At 46.6% G+C, this 16,993-nt stretch overlaps 1 protein-coding gene across 6 annotated transcripts in view; it reads right to left on the minus strand.

Annotated features, from left to right (window-relative positions):
• Myo5c (myosin VC) overlaps window positions 1-16,993 on the minus strand; it is a 79,203-nt gene that overhangs the window by 36,344 nt on the left and 25,866 nt on the right. For all 6 annotated transcript variants that reach the window (XM_041679735.1, XM_041679732.1, XM_041679733.1 and 3 more), the window contains exons 10-17: window positions 15,796-16,061; window positions 9,329-9,410; window positions 8,530-8,670; window positions 6,051-6,176; window positions 5,145-5,228; window positions 2,474-2,608; window positions 1,894-1,991; window positions 617-703 (exon numbers count right to left, since the gene is read on the minus strand). In XM_041679735.1, the coding sequence (XP_041535669.1) occupies window positions 617-703; window positions 1,894-1,991; window positions 2,474-2,608; window positions 5,145-5,228; window positions 6,051-6,176; window positions 8,530-8,670; window positions 9,329-9,410; window positions 15,796-16,061 (1,019 nt within the window). The remainder of the gene's footprint in view (window positions 1-616; window positions 704-1,893; window positions 1,992-2,473; window positions 2,609-5,144; window positions 5,229-6,050; window positions 6,177-8,529; window positions 8,671-9,328; window positions 9,411-15,795; window positions 16,062-16,993) is intronic.

Genomic DNA, 16,993 nt, shown 5'->3' on the forward strand with positions numbered 1-16,993 from the left:
TGCTACTCTGTTCTCAGCAAACACCTGAATGAGGGTAACTGGTAGGCCCAAAGTGCACCCCCCAAAAATGCAGGGCCTCTGACAGTGTCTTAGGGTGTCATTCAGATGACAGCCTAGGCCAGCTCAGCCTAGACTCTGATTGGGTAAACAGAAAAGCTGCTATTGAGTAAACAAAAACCTAAACAGCTTTCCTCAGAAATCTTGTGAAGCAGGTTTCTGTTTGTCAGGAAAAAGCCATTGCTTTCTTTATCTGTTCTCTACAGACAACCAACTCTGGCAAAGGGCATCCAGGTCCTGTTTAACCCAAAAAAGTCTGTCACAGGTCAAAGTCCCCACCCTAATCCTCAGGCTAGACCCATGCTAACCCTAGGCTATACCCACCACACCCACCTCCCCTGTACCTCTCCTCTACCTGCCGCCATAAAATTGACAGGACTTTTCCCACTGTCTTGTTCTACACACACACACACACACACACACACACACACGCACACACTCACACACGCACACACTCACACACGCACACATACACCAGTTTGATTCCCCCAGTAATCTTTCTACCAGTGATGTGGTCCCGTTTGATGGCTTCACTGTGCTCTTGCTTACAACAACCTACCTGGAAGGGTAGCTCTGGGCGCTGATGCGAATTGTTTCTAAAACGCCACAGGCTCGCAGCTGCTGGACGATTCGTTTGGAGTCAAACCTTGAAGCAATTTTACGATGGGTTCAGGCCTTCCAGCCACTGATCATCCCAGAACACGTCGGCTGGCAGGCCTGGACTTCAGGACAGCAGGGTCCAAACCGGTTGCCCCTTCACCCTCAACTCACCCACAGAGTGCCAGCAACACTGCAGATCTACAGAAATATCTACAGAATGTTCTGGAACAGCCTTGATATGAAACAGTCTAGAAGCTGGGGGTGTAGGTAGGTGTGGGAAGGAGCTCTGACTGTGGGAGGTCGGGGGAAAAGAGAGGCCCCACCTTGTGGGAGAAAACGCCTGAATTGAACTTCAGTGACAACCAGGTAAAAAGAGACGCATGCATTGAATGGAGGAATGCCCTTTACAAAACACCCTACAGTGGCTTACTTAGGACATAGGGCTAACACTGTCGGACCCGCGGATGCTCTTAGCACCTCCACTGACAGCCCACTCTAAGGGCCCCTCTTTTAGCTCCAGTAGGCAAAAAGGACTTCCTGATCTACAGTCATTGGTTAGGGGCTTTTACTCCAGGACTCCTAAGAACACATCTGATGTCTCATGCTACATATCAGGGTGCCTCTGACCCTCACCCCACTCCTTCACATGCACAGATGCCCCCTTATATAAGTAGAGGGGCATGGGTCCCGGTGTCTGACGAGACAATGATTTCAAACTCAGCCCCTTTGCTCAGCCCTGGAGTTGAAGGTGGTTTAACCAGAGAAGTCCCGCTAGCACATATATAAAAGGCAACACTGTTTGAATCATTAAAGAACTCAGAAACAGTGTAAAGTTCATGAGGGATCTCAGCAAATTCCAAAATCACGGTCATTTGAGTGTGAAAAGGCTGCCACAGGCTCAGGTCTTTGAACACTTGGTCCCCTGCTGTAGCCTGATTGGGAAGGTTGTGGAATCTTTACGAGCGGGAGCTTTGCTGGAGGGAGCTCGTAGGTGGGGGAGTACTTAGAAAGTTTATAGCCTTGGCCCATTTCCAGTTGCTCTCTCTGCTCCCCTGCGTGTGAACAGAGCCACGATATCTCATCTTCTTGCTCTGGCTGCCTGCTGCCATGCCTCCTTCACCGTTGGGGGGGGGAGTCTCCCTGGGGAACCCTTAGCTCATATGAACTCTTCCTTCCTTAAGCTGCCATTGGTTATGGTAGGATGCCGCTTTTGCAGGGCTTGACAAAAATACTTACTCAAAGGGCAACTTGCAATCATTTGGCTTGATGCACCGGACATAGTGGGGTGTGGTGGCATTGAGGGTCTCCATGAGCAAGGACAGAGAGCTGCGGAACTAGAAAGCAGGACCAGAGGTCAGAGGTCGCTCTGGGATGATTTAATACTCAGATCAAGACAAATGAAGCTGATCAGTGAGAGGTCATTTTAGGGCCGGAGTTAAGAGTACTTGAGGCTCTATTGGAGGACCCGAGTTTGGTTCCCAGCAGTCCCATTGGGTGGTTCACAGATGCCTATAACTCTAATTCCACGGGGCCTAACATCCTGTTTTGGCTTCTGTGAGTACCTGGGTACACTACCTTCCCCCCAATACACCCTGACCAGGTTCCCTGCAGCAGAGAACTAATGAACCTTATGACCATGCACAGGTCGGGAAGGGAGCTGGGATGCGTTTAAATTGGAGTTGGGACTTTAACAGATGGATTGGAAGAAGCCTGGTGTCGGTGGCCAGACCTGGACTATGGGTCCCACAGGTGTCTGACTCCCCAGAGTCTGGGCCTACTGGCAACCAGCTCCCACCTCATTCCCGCTCCCGTGTACCTTGCTCCCTACTGTGGTCCGGAAGTGCTTGCTGTTTGGCTTGATGACCTGCTTTGCAGATTTAACTGTGATCATTGCCCCAAAGGGAGAAGACGCAACAGGGGTTTCTTGGAAAAAGGTGGCGCAGAGGTGAAACTGTAAGGAACAGAGAGGGATTTAATGTCCCCAACTGTTGACTAACAGTCCTCACCAGCACTGACCAAATTCACAATCATACCGGCCCTCTAAATGAGAGGGTCCAGAGTGATAGCCCCAGCTACCTCCACAGCCAAAGCTCCATTGCCCCTAGGCAGAGCCTCCTTGCTGGTGACACCCATGGCTTGTTTCCTGGGACTGAGAGAGAGGGACAGCTGTGCAAGTGTCGGCATGCACACATTGTTCCAGCTGACGGAAGAGACATCTACTCTCCCTACTGAGCTCCTTGGCTCGGCTAGACTCTTTTCTCAGCCCATTCACCCTTCTTGCAGACCCAAACCTTACCCCAGAATCAAGGCTATGATAGTGTCTTCCAGCCACACCCTGCTTACAATGCTGAACCCACACTCCTACATCCATGTTTATATGTAGATGTGTTCTTGTATATTGTGTGTTTATGTGCGTGAAGGTGCATATATGCAAGGATAGACATGCGTACGGAAGCCAAAGGACAACCTTAGGCTTGGAGCTTACCCAAATTGTGATATGGGAAGACCAGAAAACGCATTTCCATCTCCGCTGGGGTTACATACATGTGTGTACCCTGTCCCCGGCTGTTCGTACATGGGTTCTGGGGCTCAGACTCAGGTTCTCATTATTGTATGGCAAGCACTTACTGAGTTAGCTTCTCAGACCCTTTTATGTTTTGAGGCAGGGTCTAACTACATAGCCCAGACTGACCTAGACCTTGTTATTAATGTATAGCCCAGGCTGGCCTTTGTCCTGCCTCTGTTCTCTCCTCTCTATTTGCTCCTCTTTTGAGGAGCCCACAGTCTGCTCTGCGTCCCCACCTGTTAGCTCGGGAGAAAGAGCCACTGCGTATCTGCAAGGCTTCTTCTAGACAAGACCTGGGGTAAGCGTGGGGCTGAGTAAATAACCCGCAAATTAAGACTAATTCTGTCACAAGATGCGGTCCGTGCCAACACTGAATGCTCTTCTGGGAGACACTCTGGTGAGTGTGGCCGTCCCCAGCTAGCATTTGTTTATGATCACCAGCGCAAGTGCCTGGGCTCATTTAGGAAACTGTCAAGAGCCTCGAGCATTTTAAACAGTAGATTGGATCTTCTAGAAGAGGGAAATAAATATAGATCATATTATTAGAAATCAAAGGCCTATCTACAAAATACCTTCTACTCAAGGTTTTATGAGGAAATGTTTGAGTGGGAAGAAATGGCCGCATATGGAGATAGTGTTCATCACACAGAGCAATGGATTTGAGGATCTACTGCCCCGGGCCACACTTCCTTCTGCCATCCCCACACTTAGTTTGATTTTCTTTCTTTTGCTCTGTGTGTGTGTGTGTGTGTGTGTGTGTGTGTGTGTGTGTGTGTGTGATGTTGGGTGCATTCTTCAGTCATCCTTCAGCTTATATTTTGGGACAAGATCTCTCTCTGAACCGGGAATACCAACTTGGCTATTCTGGCTGGTCAGCTAGCTCCAGAGATCTGCCTGTCTGCCTCCCGAGTGCTGGGGATCAAACCTAAGTCCTCATGCTTGTGATGCAGGCATTTTACTGACTGATAGTTCCTTGTTTTGGTTTTCTTTAAATGCTGTGGGTACCTCACACTGCTTGTTTTTGTGCTAAGGGATTTGGCTTCCTCTAGACTATGGAAGCCCCTGGAAAGACTTGTTCATCAGGCACATTCACTGTCCTGTACCCAAAAGTGAGAACGGGGCCTTCCCCATCCCTTTGTGTAAATGAAGGAGTCAAATGTGAGGTGTGCTTTCCCAAGCCGCTGTGTTTGCTGTTTTCCTCCTGTCATCTGCATGATGACCACATGTATACAATCTACAATGCTTTCAGATACAAAATGTGTAGAGGCCGAATTAATACAGGTCATATCCCTACATGGTATGGCAGTCAAAATTCTGAGCCACCTGGCAAGGCACAATTTGCACCTTCCACACAGAAGGTGGTCACCTAGCCTTTGACAGTGAGACAACCTGATGCCATCCATAGTAAGTGGTCAGGACATGCTAATGTCATTCTGCTCCTTCTATTGTAATTTAGGAGGTCACCTAGGGAAGAAGTGTTTTTCAGTCTACATGACAGAGCAGGCATAGTTGTGGACATGACCTAAGTCATTCCCTGCTACCTAGGAAACAGAATGCTAATGAACTTCCCCCTCAGTTTACCTTTTGATATAAAAGCTGTTTGGATAATAAATGCGGGTGATCTTCAGGTTTTGAATGAACCTTGAGACTCCCTCCTGTTATTGCCGTGTGAATTGTGCCTCAATTATTCCCACACCTCCACTCTGGTATGAGAAATTATTTAGGTCTGGGCTGGCCCCGGGCCCTGATAAAAATGGACTTTACCTCAGCTCTAAAACACATAAAAAGCGGTATGTGTATATTCAGCCTTGAAAAAAAAAATGAGATAAAAACCAGCTGTAAGCGGTTGTGACCCAGCAGTCCCTCTCTCTCCAATCCCACCCCTTCTCGAATCAGCGACTCCTCTGGGGTCCCTGCCGACCTTGCTTGCTCTGAGGATTTCAACCAGCATGTCATAAACAGTGTCTCTGTTCTTCTCCAGGAAGCCTTCACACTGGTACTCCACCTGTGGAGAGAGAGGCCGGTCACCCCAGAGGCCAGCATATGCTGTAGCATTGAGTTACACTCCAGGCCCCCTTTGTGTGTGTGTGTGTGTGTTTTGTAAGGTCTCAGGCAGCGCATATATCCAGAAATGAGCTCAGTATGGACTATAGAAGGATTTCTAGTGGTTAGACGAAAGTCAGCATTCCTCAGGAATTTGTGAAACATGTTCTGTCCCCTAAAAGGAGCAATTTCCCTTGCTTCTGGCAGAAGGGACACATGGCCCTACTGATCTATGGCAGCTGTCAGCATGTCAAAGCTCACGTTAGCCTCCAGGCTCCTTCGGTCTTTACTCACAAGTACTTGTAATCACATGCTAGCATCCTGACCCTTCCCCCTTCATCCCACACCCCCAGGCCTGCTCCTGCTCCAGCTTGCGGCTTCCCTCCCCCAGCTATTCTCTGCTATCCCGTCTCTTGCTCTCTTGCTATCTCCACTGCTCTCTTCTGCTATTCTCCCTTCTCTTGATGTTATCCCAGGCCGTGTCCTGTCTGTTCCTTTCACTCTCTGCTATGGACTCTGCCAGATGCCCCGAGCCCCAGAGATCAATCTGTCCCTAATTCCCCAGGGATGATGGAATTACAACTATGTGTCACATGATGACTGATTTCTTCCTTCCTTCCTTCCTTCCTTCCTTCCTTCCTTCCTTCCTCTTAGACAAAGGGTTCAGGAGGAGGTTGAACTTGTAGGGCGAGCACCTTACTAACTTATCTCCCCAGTTCCCCTCAGTGGAATCCAGCCACACCAGAGAAGTCCTGTCCTGGACGCGGCATACTGGTCTCTGTACCTTGTCAGCGAAGTGCTGGATGATGAAGGATGTGTTTGACATTCTAGGCTTTTCGAATAAAGAGTTCTTGTTGACAAAATTGTTGTACAGCTTTTGAAGCCAGTTTTCATCAGTTCCATGAGGCAACTGGAAGAGAAGGCAAAGACAAATTCTAGTAAAGAAACGAGATGAAAATGGCTAGCGGGAGGAAAGAGGCGGATGGGAGGGGGCTTTCTGCTGCCTCAGGGAGCCCCTCCAAGGCAGAGGCCCTTCTTCCTCTGAGCAGCTCTAAGTATTCATCTGCCTTTGACCTTAATCTTTATAGATATCTATCTTTTATTATGGACAGATAACAATCGTGGTAATATATGAAATATTTATCGCAATATTTCAATGGCTATGCCAGTGTCCCTTTAGATGGGAAACGGGCATGGCATGACTTAGGGTGTGATGCTGAATCGGCAGTATTTTATCCTTCTTCTCACAGAACCCTCACAGCTCAGGCCTGACTCCACTCTGAGTGACAGGAAAGGCAGCACCAGGTGTGTGTCTTCCCTACCCCATCTCAAGGAAAATAGGTTTTGGTTTTCCTGCCTCCCAGAACCAAGATTCAGCTAAGCTCCTTGAAAAACCTGTTTTTAATGCTGGCATTTAAACACTACTGGGTAAATTCAACCCACACAGAGTGAATTCAATCCCCCATTGTGTCTCAGTGACTTCTAGGTCACATTAGGAAACACTCCAGTACTTACAAATGCTCAGAGTCTACCTTGGCCTCTATACCCTAGAACATTCCAGAACACCGGCGGGATGCATGCAAGAGTTGGTGCACAGTACTGGGGAAAATGTTCAGGAAGAGTCATGAAACCAAGTATTCCAGGAAGGAACCACCGCCGGGCGGTGGTGGCGCACGCCTTTAATCCCAGCACTCGGGAGGCAGAGGCAGGCAGATCTCTGTGAGTTCAAGGCCAGCCTGGTCTACAAGAGCTAGTTCCAGGACAGGCACCAAAAGCTACGGAGAAATCCTGTCTTAAAAAATTAAAAAAAAAAAAGTGACAACATGAGGGATCCAAGATACGGTTGAGGTGAGGGTTTTTAATGGTAGATCTGAGGGACAGTACAGCCAGAGGCATCTGAAGGAATCCAGAGCAGGGAGAGAGAGTCGACTGAACATAGTCAGCAGACTGAACTGGGTCATGAGAGGAGAGAGAGAGAGAGAGAGAGAGAGAGAGAGAGAGAGAGAGAGAGCTGAGAGGAGAGAGAAGAGAGAAAGAGAGAGAGAGGAGAGAGAGAGGGGAGAGAGGAGAAGACCAAGTAAGGGGGCCAAAAGAGGGTGTGGCAAAATGGCAGGGTTATGTGGGAACGAGAAGCTGAGGGGAAGGGCAACACATGAGCTGAAGAAGTTTAGGGCAGAGGACAGGAGGAGACAGCTGTGAGGAGCCACAGGTACTGAGGGAGCCTGGAGGCCAGGCACAGATTGGCACGTTGACAGGCACCACCGTTAGCCGTTTCTTTTGGACCAGCATATTGCATCACTATTTTTACGTTAATAAATCTTTGGGGAGAAATGGCTGCTCAAGTGTCATAAGTAAGCTCCGTTCACACTCTCCTAGGGATTATCTGTTCTTGGGGCACACGCTGGGCTGACCAACCTTTAGGTTGCTCCTCCCCAAGGGGGAAAATAACAAGACAACTCCTAGAGATTCTCTGGAATCAGATGGTGTTGACTTTTGGCTCCCTCTCCCAGTGACTCCCGAGAACCAGGAAGAAGGAAGCTTTGTCACTGTTGTTAGCAGTTAGCACAGGGTGGAGTCAGTCACTGCCTGCCCGGTCTGGACACTGGCTTCAAAGACGCCTGCTTGCTGGGTGTTGCCCTACGGATTGTGTGTGAGACCCTGGTAGGTCTTGAACTCAGGACAAATGGCAACTGAGATGTTTATTTATCATGTCAAAGCGGACTCTGGCTGCCAGTCTCCCTTAGTCCTACTCACTAGTACCTGTGACAGGGTCATCCTGGATGGTAGACCCTGCCCGTTACCCTCAACCTCTCCAGCTCCTGAGCTTCATTGCCCTTCCCCCAGTAGCTTTCTCCTATATAACCCAGACATTTTTGTTGCGTGCCCTGGCTCTCGGTCCTTGGCTCCTTCTTCACCCCACTCTCTCTTCTTTTCTCCTCTCTTGACCCCCCACCTCTCCTCCATGGCCCAGTTCAGTCTGGACCCTTCCAGATGCCACTGGCGGTTCTCTCTGTCATGTTTACAATAACCTTCTCCACCATGCAAGGAGCATCAAGTCTTTATTGATTTTCATTCACACTCAAGCACACGCATGAGCTAAGGGTTCGGGGGGGGGGGGGTCCTAGGCCCCAGGATTCTGGGTCTATATTAGTATCTCAGAGTTACCATCCGACCGAATGGGTAAGATGTCCCGACTTTACAGATATGGCTCCAAGAAGCCTGCTGTGTGGTGTGTGCATGAAGCCAGCTACTTTGAAAGTTACCAAGCATTCTTCATCCAGCAACTCCAAAATGCCCATTTTTGCTTCAATGAGGTCGATAACAGGTTGATTGTCATAGAAGTCTATCAGAGTCCAAGGGATGTCTTCCTTCATGTACTCTTCTTGCTCGAGTTTAAAGACGTGCTGCAGATCCCAAAGATAAATCGAAATTAAATATCATCAAAGAGCATATATGAAGGGCAGGATCAAGCCTGAGAGACGCAGAGAAGATCTGACTTGTAGTCAGGAAGACCCTGGAACACGGGCCAGCCTCTTCCCAGGGATAGGGTCATCGAGCCTCTCTCATGAGTCTGCCAGTCACATGGAAACCAGCCTGAGTGGATTCACCACTCCTGGTGTTTCAGGAGTAAAACATGGACCACCATGTGTCTCCACCACCAACACAGTCCTTTTTGCTGTGGCTGTGGGCCACTGGGGCTCTCTGGGGACAGAACCAGTCTCCTTAGTCTAGAGCAGCTCAGCCAGGGCAAGGCAGCCGTGGAGCACACTGGCTTCACAGCCAGTGTGCAAATCCTAAAGTAGCATCCAGGGTGTCGAGGAGGCTTCCCTGGGACCCGGCTCAGGTTCCTCTTGGAGGATGAAGGAACCAGGTGACAGATGGGGAGGAAAACTTCACAAGCTGGCTCAAAAAAGAGAAGCTGAGGGTGGATGGATGGGATGCAGTTTCAAGATGCAGCCACAAAGTGGCACAGGAACTCCCTGTATAACTCATCTCTCTGGCTGCCCATGCATGCATCAGAACTGCCCCTCGCTGGCCCCGGGACGCCAAAGCGCTACCTACCAGGTTAAACTGCTGCTGCAGCTTTTCATTAGCGTAATTGATGCAGAACTGTTCAAAGCTGTTGACATCAAAGGTCTCAAAACTGAAACACAGTTGGTTGAACAAATTAAAATGAAAGCAGGCACCGCACCTAGATGTTCATTAGAGTTTAGTAGATTCCGAACGTTAAACTTAGCAGTTTAACGATAGCTTTAAGATGCTATGCTGTCGGCAAGTTTAACCTACTTCAAAGCCACTGGTCCCTAATAAAATGCCAGCCAGTTGACGGACTACTCTTTCCCCACCCTGGTTGTTCCCTGGAAGGAATCTGACTGTACATGACTCACCTTCCGCAAGCCAGGCACCACAGTAGTAGGCCTGTCAAGTCTGTCACATTTGACATATCATCTAATCCATACACCAGGGACGTCAGCATTATGGACCTTGTTCTACAGAATGGGAAATCACTCAGGCAGTGACGCCTGAGCTTCCAGTAGGAGGACACTTCTCTAACCATCCATCCAGGGGACAGGCAGGATAATCCTGCCTTCCCAAGGCTGGCTTTCAGAGTTCCTGGAACAAAACTCTGAGGTCACTTAACAACCTAGTCCAGCAGGAAGCCACACACATCCCTGCACTGTTTTCAGGCTTTAATGGCTGTTTCCAGGGTTACCTGGGAGTTGTAAACTCAAGAGCTTGGAGCTGCCAGGCAGGAGGAAGTGATGGGGGACTGGCTGGTTACTGCCCAGCAGTGAGCCAGCCCCTTAGGTCCTGTAATAGACAGGATTGTCTTAAGGAACAGCCTCTCTTAGCTCTTGTCAGCTGTGGCCACGCCAGAATCCAGGCCATTGAGCTGATCCCAAGAGGCTGCAGCAGCGGACACTTGGCTATGGTGTACACTAAGTCCTCCCCCTGGCCAGGTGAGCGCCCTGCTGGGAGGAAGCCTGAAATAACGCCTGCCTTTGCCTGCCCTGCCTCCCTTTGCTCTCACCCTGCCTCAGCGGGAGGATTAATGTGACTTCTTATTACACGTGAGGGTCAGAGTACAAGGGGCTGCAGCAAATGGTGCTGAAAAGGCAGCTTGAGTCCCTATCCTCCACCCTCCTTGCCCTCTGCGACACACACAGACACACAGAGACATACACACAGACAAACACACACACACAGATACACAGATACATAACTGCACAGACACACAGACACACACAAACACACAGATACACAGATACATAACTGCACAGACACACAGACACATACACAGACACATACACAGACACACACACAGACACAGACAGATACATACACAGACACACACAGATGCATACACAGACACACACAGACATACACAGACACACACACAGACACATGCACAGAGACACACACAGACACACAGAACACACAGAAATATACACACAGACAAACACATACACAGACACACAGATACATAACTGCACAGACACACAGATACACATAGACACACAGATACATAATGGCACAGACACACAGACAAACACACACACAGAAGCATAACAGCACAGACAGACAGACAGACACACACACACACATAGACACACACAGACCACAGATACATCTCTGCACAGACAGCCCCTCACACACACACTTTTATTCCTCACAGAAGTCACCCTGACTCCTTCCTCACCTCCTTCACTGGTAAAATGAGGTCGCAGAAGGCAAGGACCTTTCATTACACTGTGCCTGCAAGAACTCATTTGTTAGATAAAAGTATAAAATAAGGGGTTAGGAAGATGGCTTCGCAGGTAACACCATGGACTGTCCTTGCAGGGGAACAGAGTTCAGCCCCCAGTACCCATGTTGGGTGGCTCAGAACGGCCTGTTAGCTCCATGCCCAGGGATTTGACACCCCCTTCTGGACTCTATGGCCATCAGCACTCATACATGCACCAACCTACATCTAGATACACATACACGCATAATTATAAAAAGAAAATAAATCTTTATAAAAATGAAGAAATGTACTCCTAAAGTAAAACGTCTGTTATTTTTAAAGACAAGTTCAAGAGAATACAACAATTACTTTCCTCAATGTAAGAATTTTAAATCAGGCTACTAATTCTTTCCAATTATCTTCAATTTTTTTGTCTGGTTACTCATATGTTTCTTGGGATGTGACAGGGTAAATAATTTACTAGCCTATCCCAGCAGTGTATTAGTGTTTTCAAACTATTGCTTTGTTTTGCCTGTGAGCCGTGAGTAGTCACTGAAGATCTACATTAAACAGTAACTCCCCTTAGTAACAGGCATAGGAACAGCTGGCTTTCTACCTGGGTGAAAGTTCAAGGACAGAGCACTGTCCCTTGTCCCTCCACTCTTTCTCTCTGTGGGCAGCAGCAGGAGTGTGAAGGCCCAGGCCCTTCCCTTTGGGTGGGGAAAAGCCCCCAGTTGGTGGAAACCACAATGCCTTTCATGGGACCAATTTTCCAGTGTGTTCCTCCAAGAAGTCAGGTGTGGTCCTGAGAGAGTGGCAGAAACTGGGACCTGAGCAGCCAGCTGCTTTCTAGCAATGGGAAAGCTCCTTGGGTCCCTCTGCAGCTGTTCGCACCCTGCTTCCTATAAGCACTTTCGGAAGGAGCTGGACCCAGGATTCAGAAAAGCAGGATGGCGCAGAGAGAAGGATGAGACCAAACTCCAAAGTGACCCAAACATCGTGTTGTTTGAAGGAGGGGTGGGGCGACTGCAGTAGGGGTGGAGTAACGGGAGAAGGGGGTGGGGTGATTGAAGTAGGGGTGGAGTGACTGAAGAAGGGGTTGGGTGAGCCAGAGATCTTATCACCCAGAGAAGGACAAGAATGTAGGTGTGTGAGGGCAGGAGACAGGAGGCCAGGCAGACTGGGAGGATGCCAGCCTGCCCTAACCTGCATTTCCCAGAGGTGTTGCAGAAGTATACATGACTCTGCAACTTGTTGGCCTGTAGGGGATGGAAGTAGACCACACCCTCCTGCCAAAGGGCCTAACCATGAACAGTTTAATTTTCCAAGCCTTGGTTGTTACATCTCTAAAGTGGGGGTGTGGTGTGGTAGGTCTTTCTGTACACTGTGAATATGTGTTGCTCTCATTGGTTGATAACTAAAGCTGCTTTGACCTTTGACAAGGCAGGATAGAGCCAAGTGAGAAGTCCAAGCAGAGATACAGGAGAAGAAGGTGGAGCCTAGGAGACACCATCCAGTCACCAAAATAGCTACATGCCAGCAGACTGGTAACACCATGGCAATATGGAAATACTTAGATAAATCGAAATGGGTTAATTTAAAAGTAAGAGCTAGCTAATAATAAGCCTGAGCCATCAGTCAAACATTTATAATTAATATTAAGCCTCTGAGTGATTATTTGGAAATGACTGTGGGACTGGGCAGGATGAAAAGACTCCCATTACAAATGGTGTACCAATGTGAGGCTCTCGAATTACCATAGGGCCCAAGAAAGCTTACAAAAGGATTCTAGAACACATAAACAGAGCCACAACAGCTTTCTAGTTGTGCCTCTATTGCAGGCTGTGGTACAGAGATGCCATGGCATGTAGACTTGAGGATAGCATGGCGGATTCTCACCATGGTACACAGAGGTGTCTCTGGGCTGTGCAGCATGCAGTGTGGTGGATTTAGCTTTTGCTCATATGGTCAAAAAAAGCTAAAAGATATGCAGTAAATGAAGTCCACATGTTAAAACTTCTAAACAGGTTCCAATGTGTTTTAAAATATGCATAGGCTTAAGAAAGAAAAAAAATGGGTATAGGCAATTATCAAAATAAATAGTTTTAAAAAATAAAATAAAGTCTTTGAAGAGACAACAAAAATAATATTAAAAAAAGCCACATAAAGATGGCAAATATACAGAGAGTCTGGATCCTATAAATTATTGTGTTGATTTTGAATTTTTTTTTTGGCTGATAGGCAAGAGACAGCTACCGAGAGTCATGGGATTAAAAGAGAGACTAATAAAATATACAATACTAAATATTTTAAAAACGCCTTAACTTTAAAACAGAAGTTTAAAAATTTATCTATGATATGGGACTTAAAAGATGCATTGCTATGGAGAAGTGGTTTGGCTTTTGTTTATACAGAAAACAAGAGGGTGTTCAAGAAAACCAGAATTTGTTTCCAGGTTAAGATGGACCAAATTTTATCAAGGGTGACCTCCAGAACCTTGACAGATAATATCTATCAACCAAGATTATAACTGGTCTCCCCAGGACTTGGCCATTATATCAAATTTTCTTAGAGTCCCCATAAGATTATTAGCATCCCCAGTCAACAGAAAGTAGTCTAGAGAACTACACCCAAATTCCCATAATATTACTTTATAAATGTTTATTTTCATTTAGGAGGGGTTGGTTATAAATTGTTATTGGTCACAGTCAATCCCTTTCTAAAGAAGAAAGGGGGATATGATATAGAAATTATGGGGGAAAGGATAGATTATTATGATAAAAGGGGGATAGATTATTGAATCTACTTTAATCTAAAAAACAACTATTAATCTCAAAATACTTTACATTGGTATGGATTTTGGTTTATTGAAATAAATTTAAGGTCAATTTTATTATACTCTATGTATATCTCTACTCTTATTTAAGGTATGTTTATTCAGGTCATTTAAAATATAATATATAATTTAAAATACAGATTCATAGTTTGTCACCTATAATAGTCAAACTTATAGTCATATAGTTAGTTTTCTTTTTTAGCTCTAGAAAAATCTATTTCAACCAGATAGGTAATCTTCAAACACTTCAAAGGCCTACATAATATGGAATTTAAAATGTTTTAAGAACTTAGGCTTTTCTCAACAATGAGACATGTTTGCTCCTAGCAGCACTAATTACTTCAAAGAGTAATTCATTATGGGAATCGAAGAAACTCATTATGGAGTTTGCCTTCAATGTGGCAAGGCTGGCCATTTGGGCAAGAAACTTGCTTGGACTGCTTGACAATATGCTGTATAAACTGGACATGCAGGACACATAGGAAAATGATGGCTAAACATTGCCAAAATAAGGCCAGATGGTCCTGCAGTTCCCTGTTTCACAAAAGAAAGAGCCAGACATGCTGCAGGATACTGAGGAAAGCGACTGACAAACTCTGCCAATATAGATGTGAGAGTCCTTCAAATTTCTTGTTTCACAAAAATCTGCCAGATACACTAGGCCTGTAGACTGAAGATGGATGCCCCAACATTACAGAAGAACTTTAAATGACTGTCCAGGCAGTCAGTTGCTTCTGTCATTTCTAGAATTTTGGAAGTTGCTTGCTTGCACTTCCTATTTACTCAGGTAGTATTATCTCCTTCTTGGAGTCTTTTATGACATTGAAGACTAGATAGTTATAATAGTTTTCCTTAGTTATAATAAAAGATAAATTTGATATCAAACTTTAGACTCACAAAGATAAAATAGATGATAGAGTATTTTCCTTAATTTTGCCAAATACAAATAGACTAAATATTGTAACTATAATTCTTGCTTGATAACTGTTTTGTTATATGTAATTTTACTATGTTAAAGTTAAAATCTTCCTTTTTGATTAGACAGAAAAGGGGAAATGCTATGGGATATCTTTCTGTACACTGTGAATATGTGTTGCTCTCATTGGTTAATTAATAAAGATGCTTTGAACTATGGCAAGGCAAAATAGAGCGAGGCAGGAAATTCAAGCAAAGATACAGGAGAAGAGCAGAGTCTGGGAGATGCCATCCAGCCACCAAAGGAACAACATGCCAGCAGACCAGTAATGCCAGGGCCACATAGTAATACTTAAAGTAATATAAATGAGTTAATTTAAATGTAAGAGCTAGCTAATAATAAGCCTGAGTCATTGGGCAAACATTTATAATTAATATTAAGCCTTCAAGTTATTGTGGAAACAGCTGTGGGACCAGGCAGGACGAAGTCTCTGATTATAGGGGTGCTTCCAGGTGGCTTGAGAAACCACTTTCACAGGAATCATTGCCCAGTGAGGTTTTCTGGCCATTATTACTTTAGTGTTTATTGTACATGTGTGCTCATGTATGTGTATGTATGTACTCATTCATGTGCACACAGGGAAGGCAGAAGTTGATATTAGGAATCTTCCTCTAAGCTCGCAGCCTCTTTTTTTTTTTTTTTTGAGACAGGGCCTTTATCCCATCAGTTCAGCTATGCTGGCCTTCCTCTGCCTTCCCCAGGCTCCACTGAGCCTGGCCTTTTACGTGGGCCTTGGGATCCGAATGCATGTTTGTACAGCAAGCATTTTATCCATTGAGAAAGCTCCCTAGCCCTTGTTTGTAATTTATTTAATGCACTCTACAGAAAGGACACCATGACCCAAGATCTGTACTTATCATCTCTACAGGCAACACAGAAAAAAAAAATCATCTTCAAATCATGCAAAACAAGTTGAACGAAACAACCTAAAAATAACGGGCATTTGACATTTAAATGAGGAAAGGCAGACACACAGAAGAGAATCTTACCCATAAATGTCCAAAACACCAATAAAAGTGTGCTGCTTGCCTGAGAAGTGCAGTGCCTGGTTGATTCTCTCTACGATGAAGTCGAACAGGTGAGCGTAGATCTTTTTGGCCAGTGCGTCCCTGGCATTGATGGCCTGAGGCCTGGTCATGGGCTTTACCACCGTCTCCGAGGCAGTCACGATTTTCCTATTGCATAGCCACTGAGCCACTTTGCCAGTCTCCAGGCCCAAGAGCTCACAGAACACCTTCAGGTGACTGTCATCCTCCTTCAAGGCACAAACACAAGCCCCATCAGAGCAACCCAGCCATGCAAAGTGAACACTGCCCCATTTAGCCAAGGCCCTTGTGCGAGAAGAGGAGCTGTGTGAGATATCCATGCCTTGTGAGTGATAGCAAGCCAGGAATAGGGCAGGAGGCTGTGCAGACTCTCCCCCTGCTGTGGTGATGCCTGTAGACCTGGCTGCTTCACCTGCAGAGACACAGCTGTCCCCTCCCTGACCAGTCACATTCTGGTCCACAGAGGGTTGTGCACCAACCCAACCCCACCTAATGTGGCCAGGATTCCCCTAGGAGATCTGCCCTGGAAGGTGCCTAGACATTTTCACCAGATGGACCTGGTGTCTCAGCTGACACCAGGGCTTGTGGGGGACTCTCCTGATACACAAAATGACTTTTTCTCTTGAGTCTGGACATGAGAGAGGCCTTCTGGCCTGCAGACAGGGGCCAGGGGATGCTATTTACTGTTAGCCAGCATGCACTGCCCCTAGCTCTTGTCACTTGGCCAGGGAATGTGATTACATGTGACTGAACACCACCCTTCCTCCCAAAGTGGGCAGTACCTCACATAGAGACTGCCCTTTAAATGCTCAGAAAGTGGAAAAAAAAAATTCTAAGCCCCAAACGGTCCTGCTACTTCCTCCTCGATCCTCGCCCACATCCTTCCAACTGCTACCACACCAACACAACACTTCCTTCCGGCCTTGCCTGACCTCATCTCTGGGTAAGGGATTGGCAGAGCCCTTGTCTAAGAAGGGACCAAACCCTTGAAGTAAAAAGAGTCAGTCAGAAGAGCTGGGGAAGGGAGGCACAGAGGCAGCAGCCTGCTGACTTAGGAGGAGAGTCTGTGTGACATCCTAAGCTCCTGAGATAAACGAGTTGCATGTATGTACACAAAAGCCAGGACCAATAGTTATAAGAC

Source organism: Microtus oregoni, unplaced genomic scaffold (genome assembly GCF_018167655.1).
Source record: "Microtus oregoni isolate MIOR12 unplaced genomic scaffold, Mior012 000032F_ref0000030, whole genome shotgun sequence".
Taxonomy (NCBI): Eukaryota; Metazoa; Chordata; class Mammalia; order Rodentia; family Cricetidae; genus Microtus; species Microtus oregoni.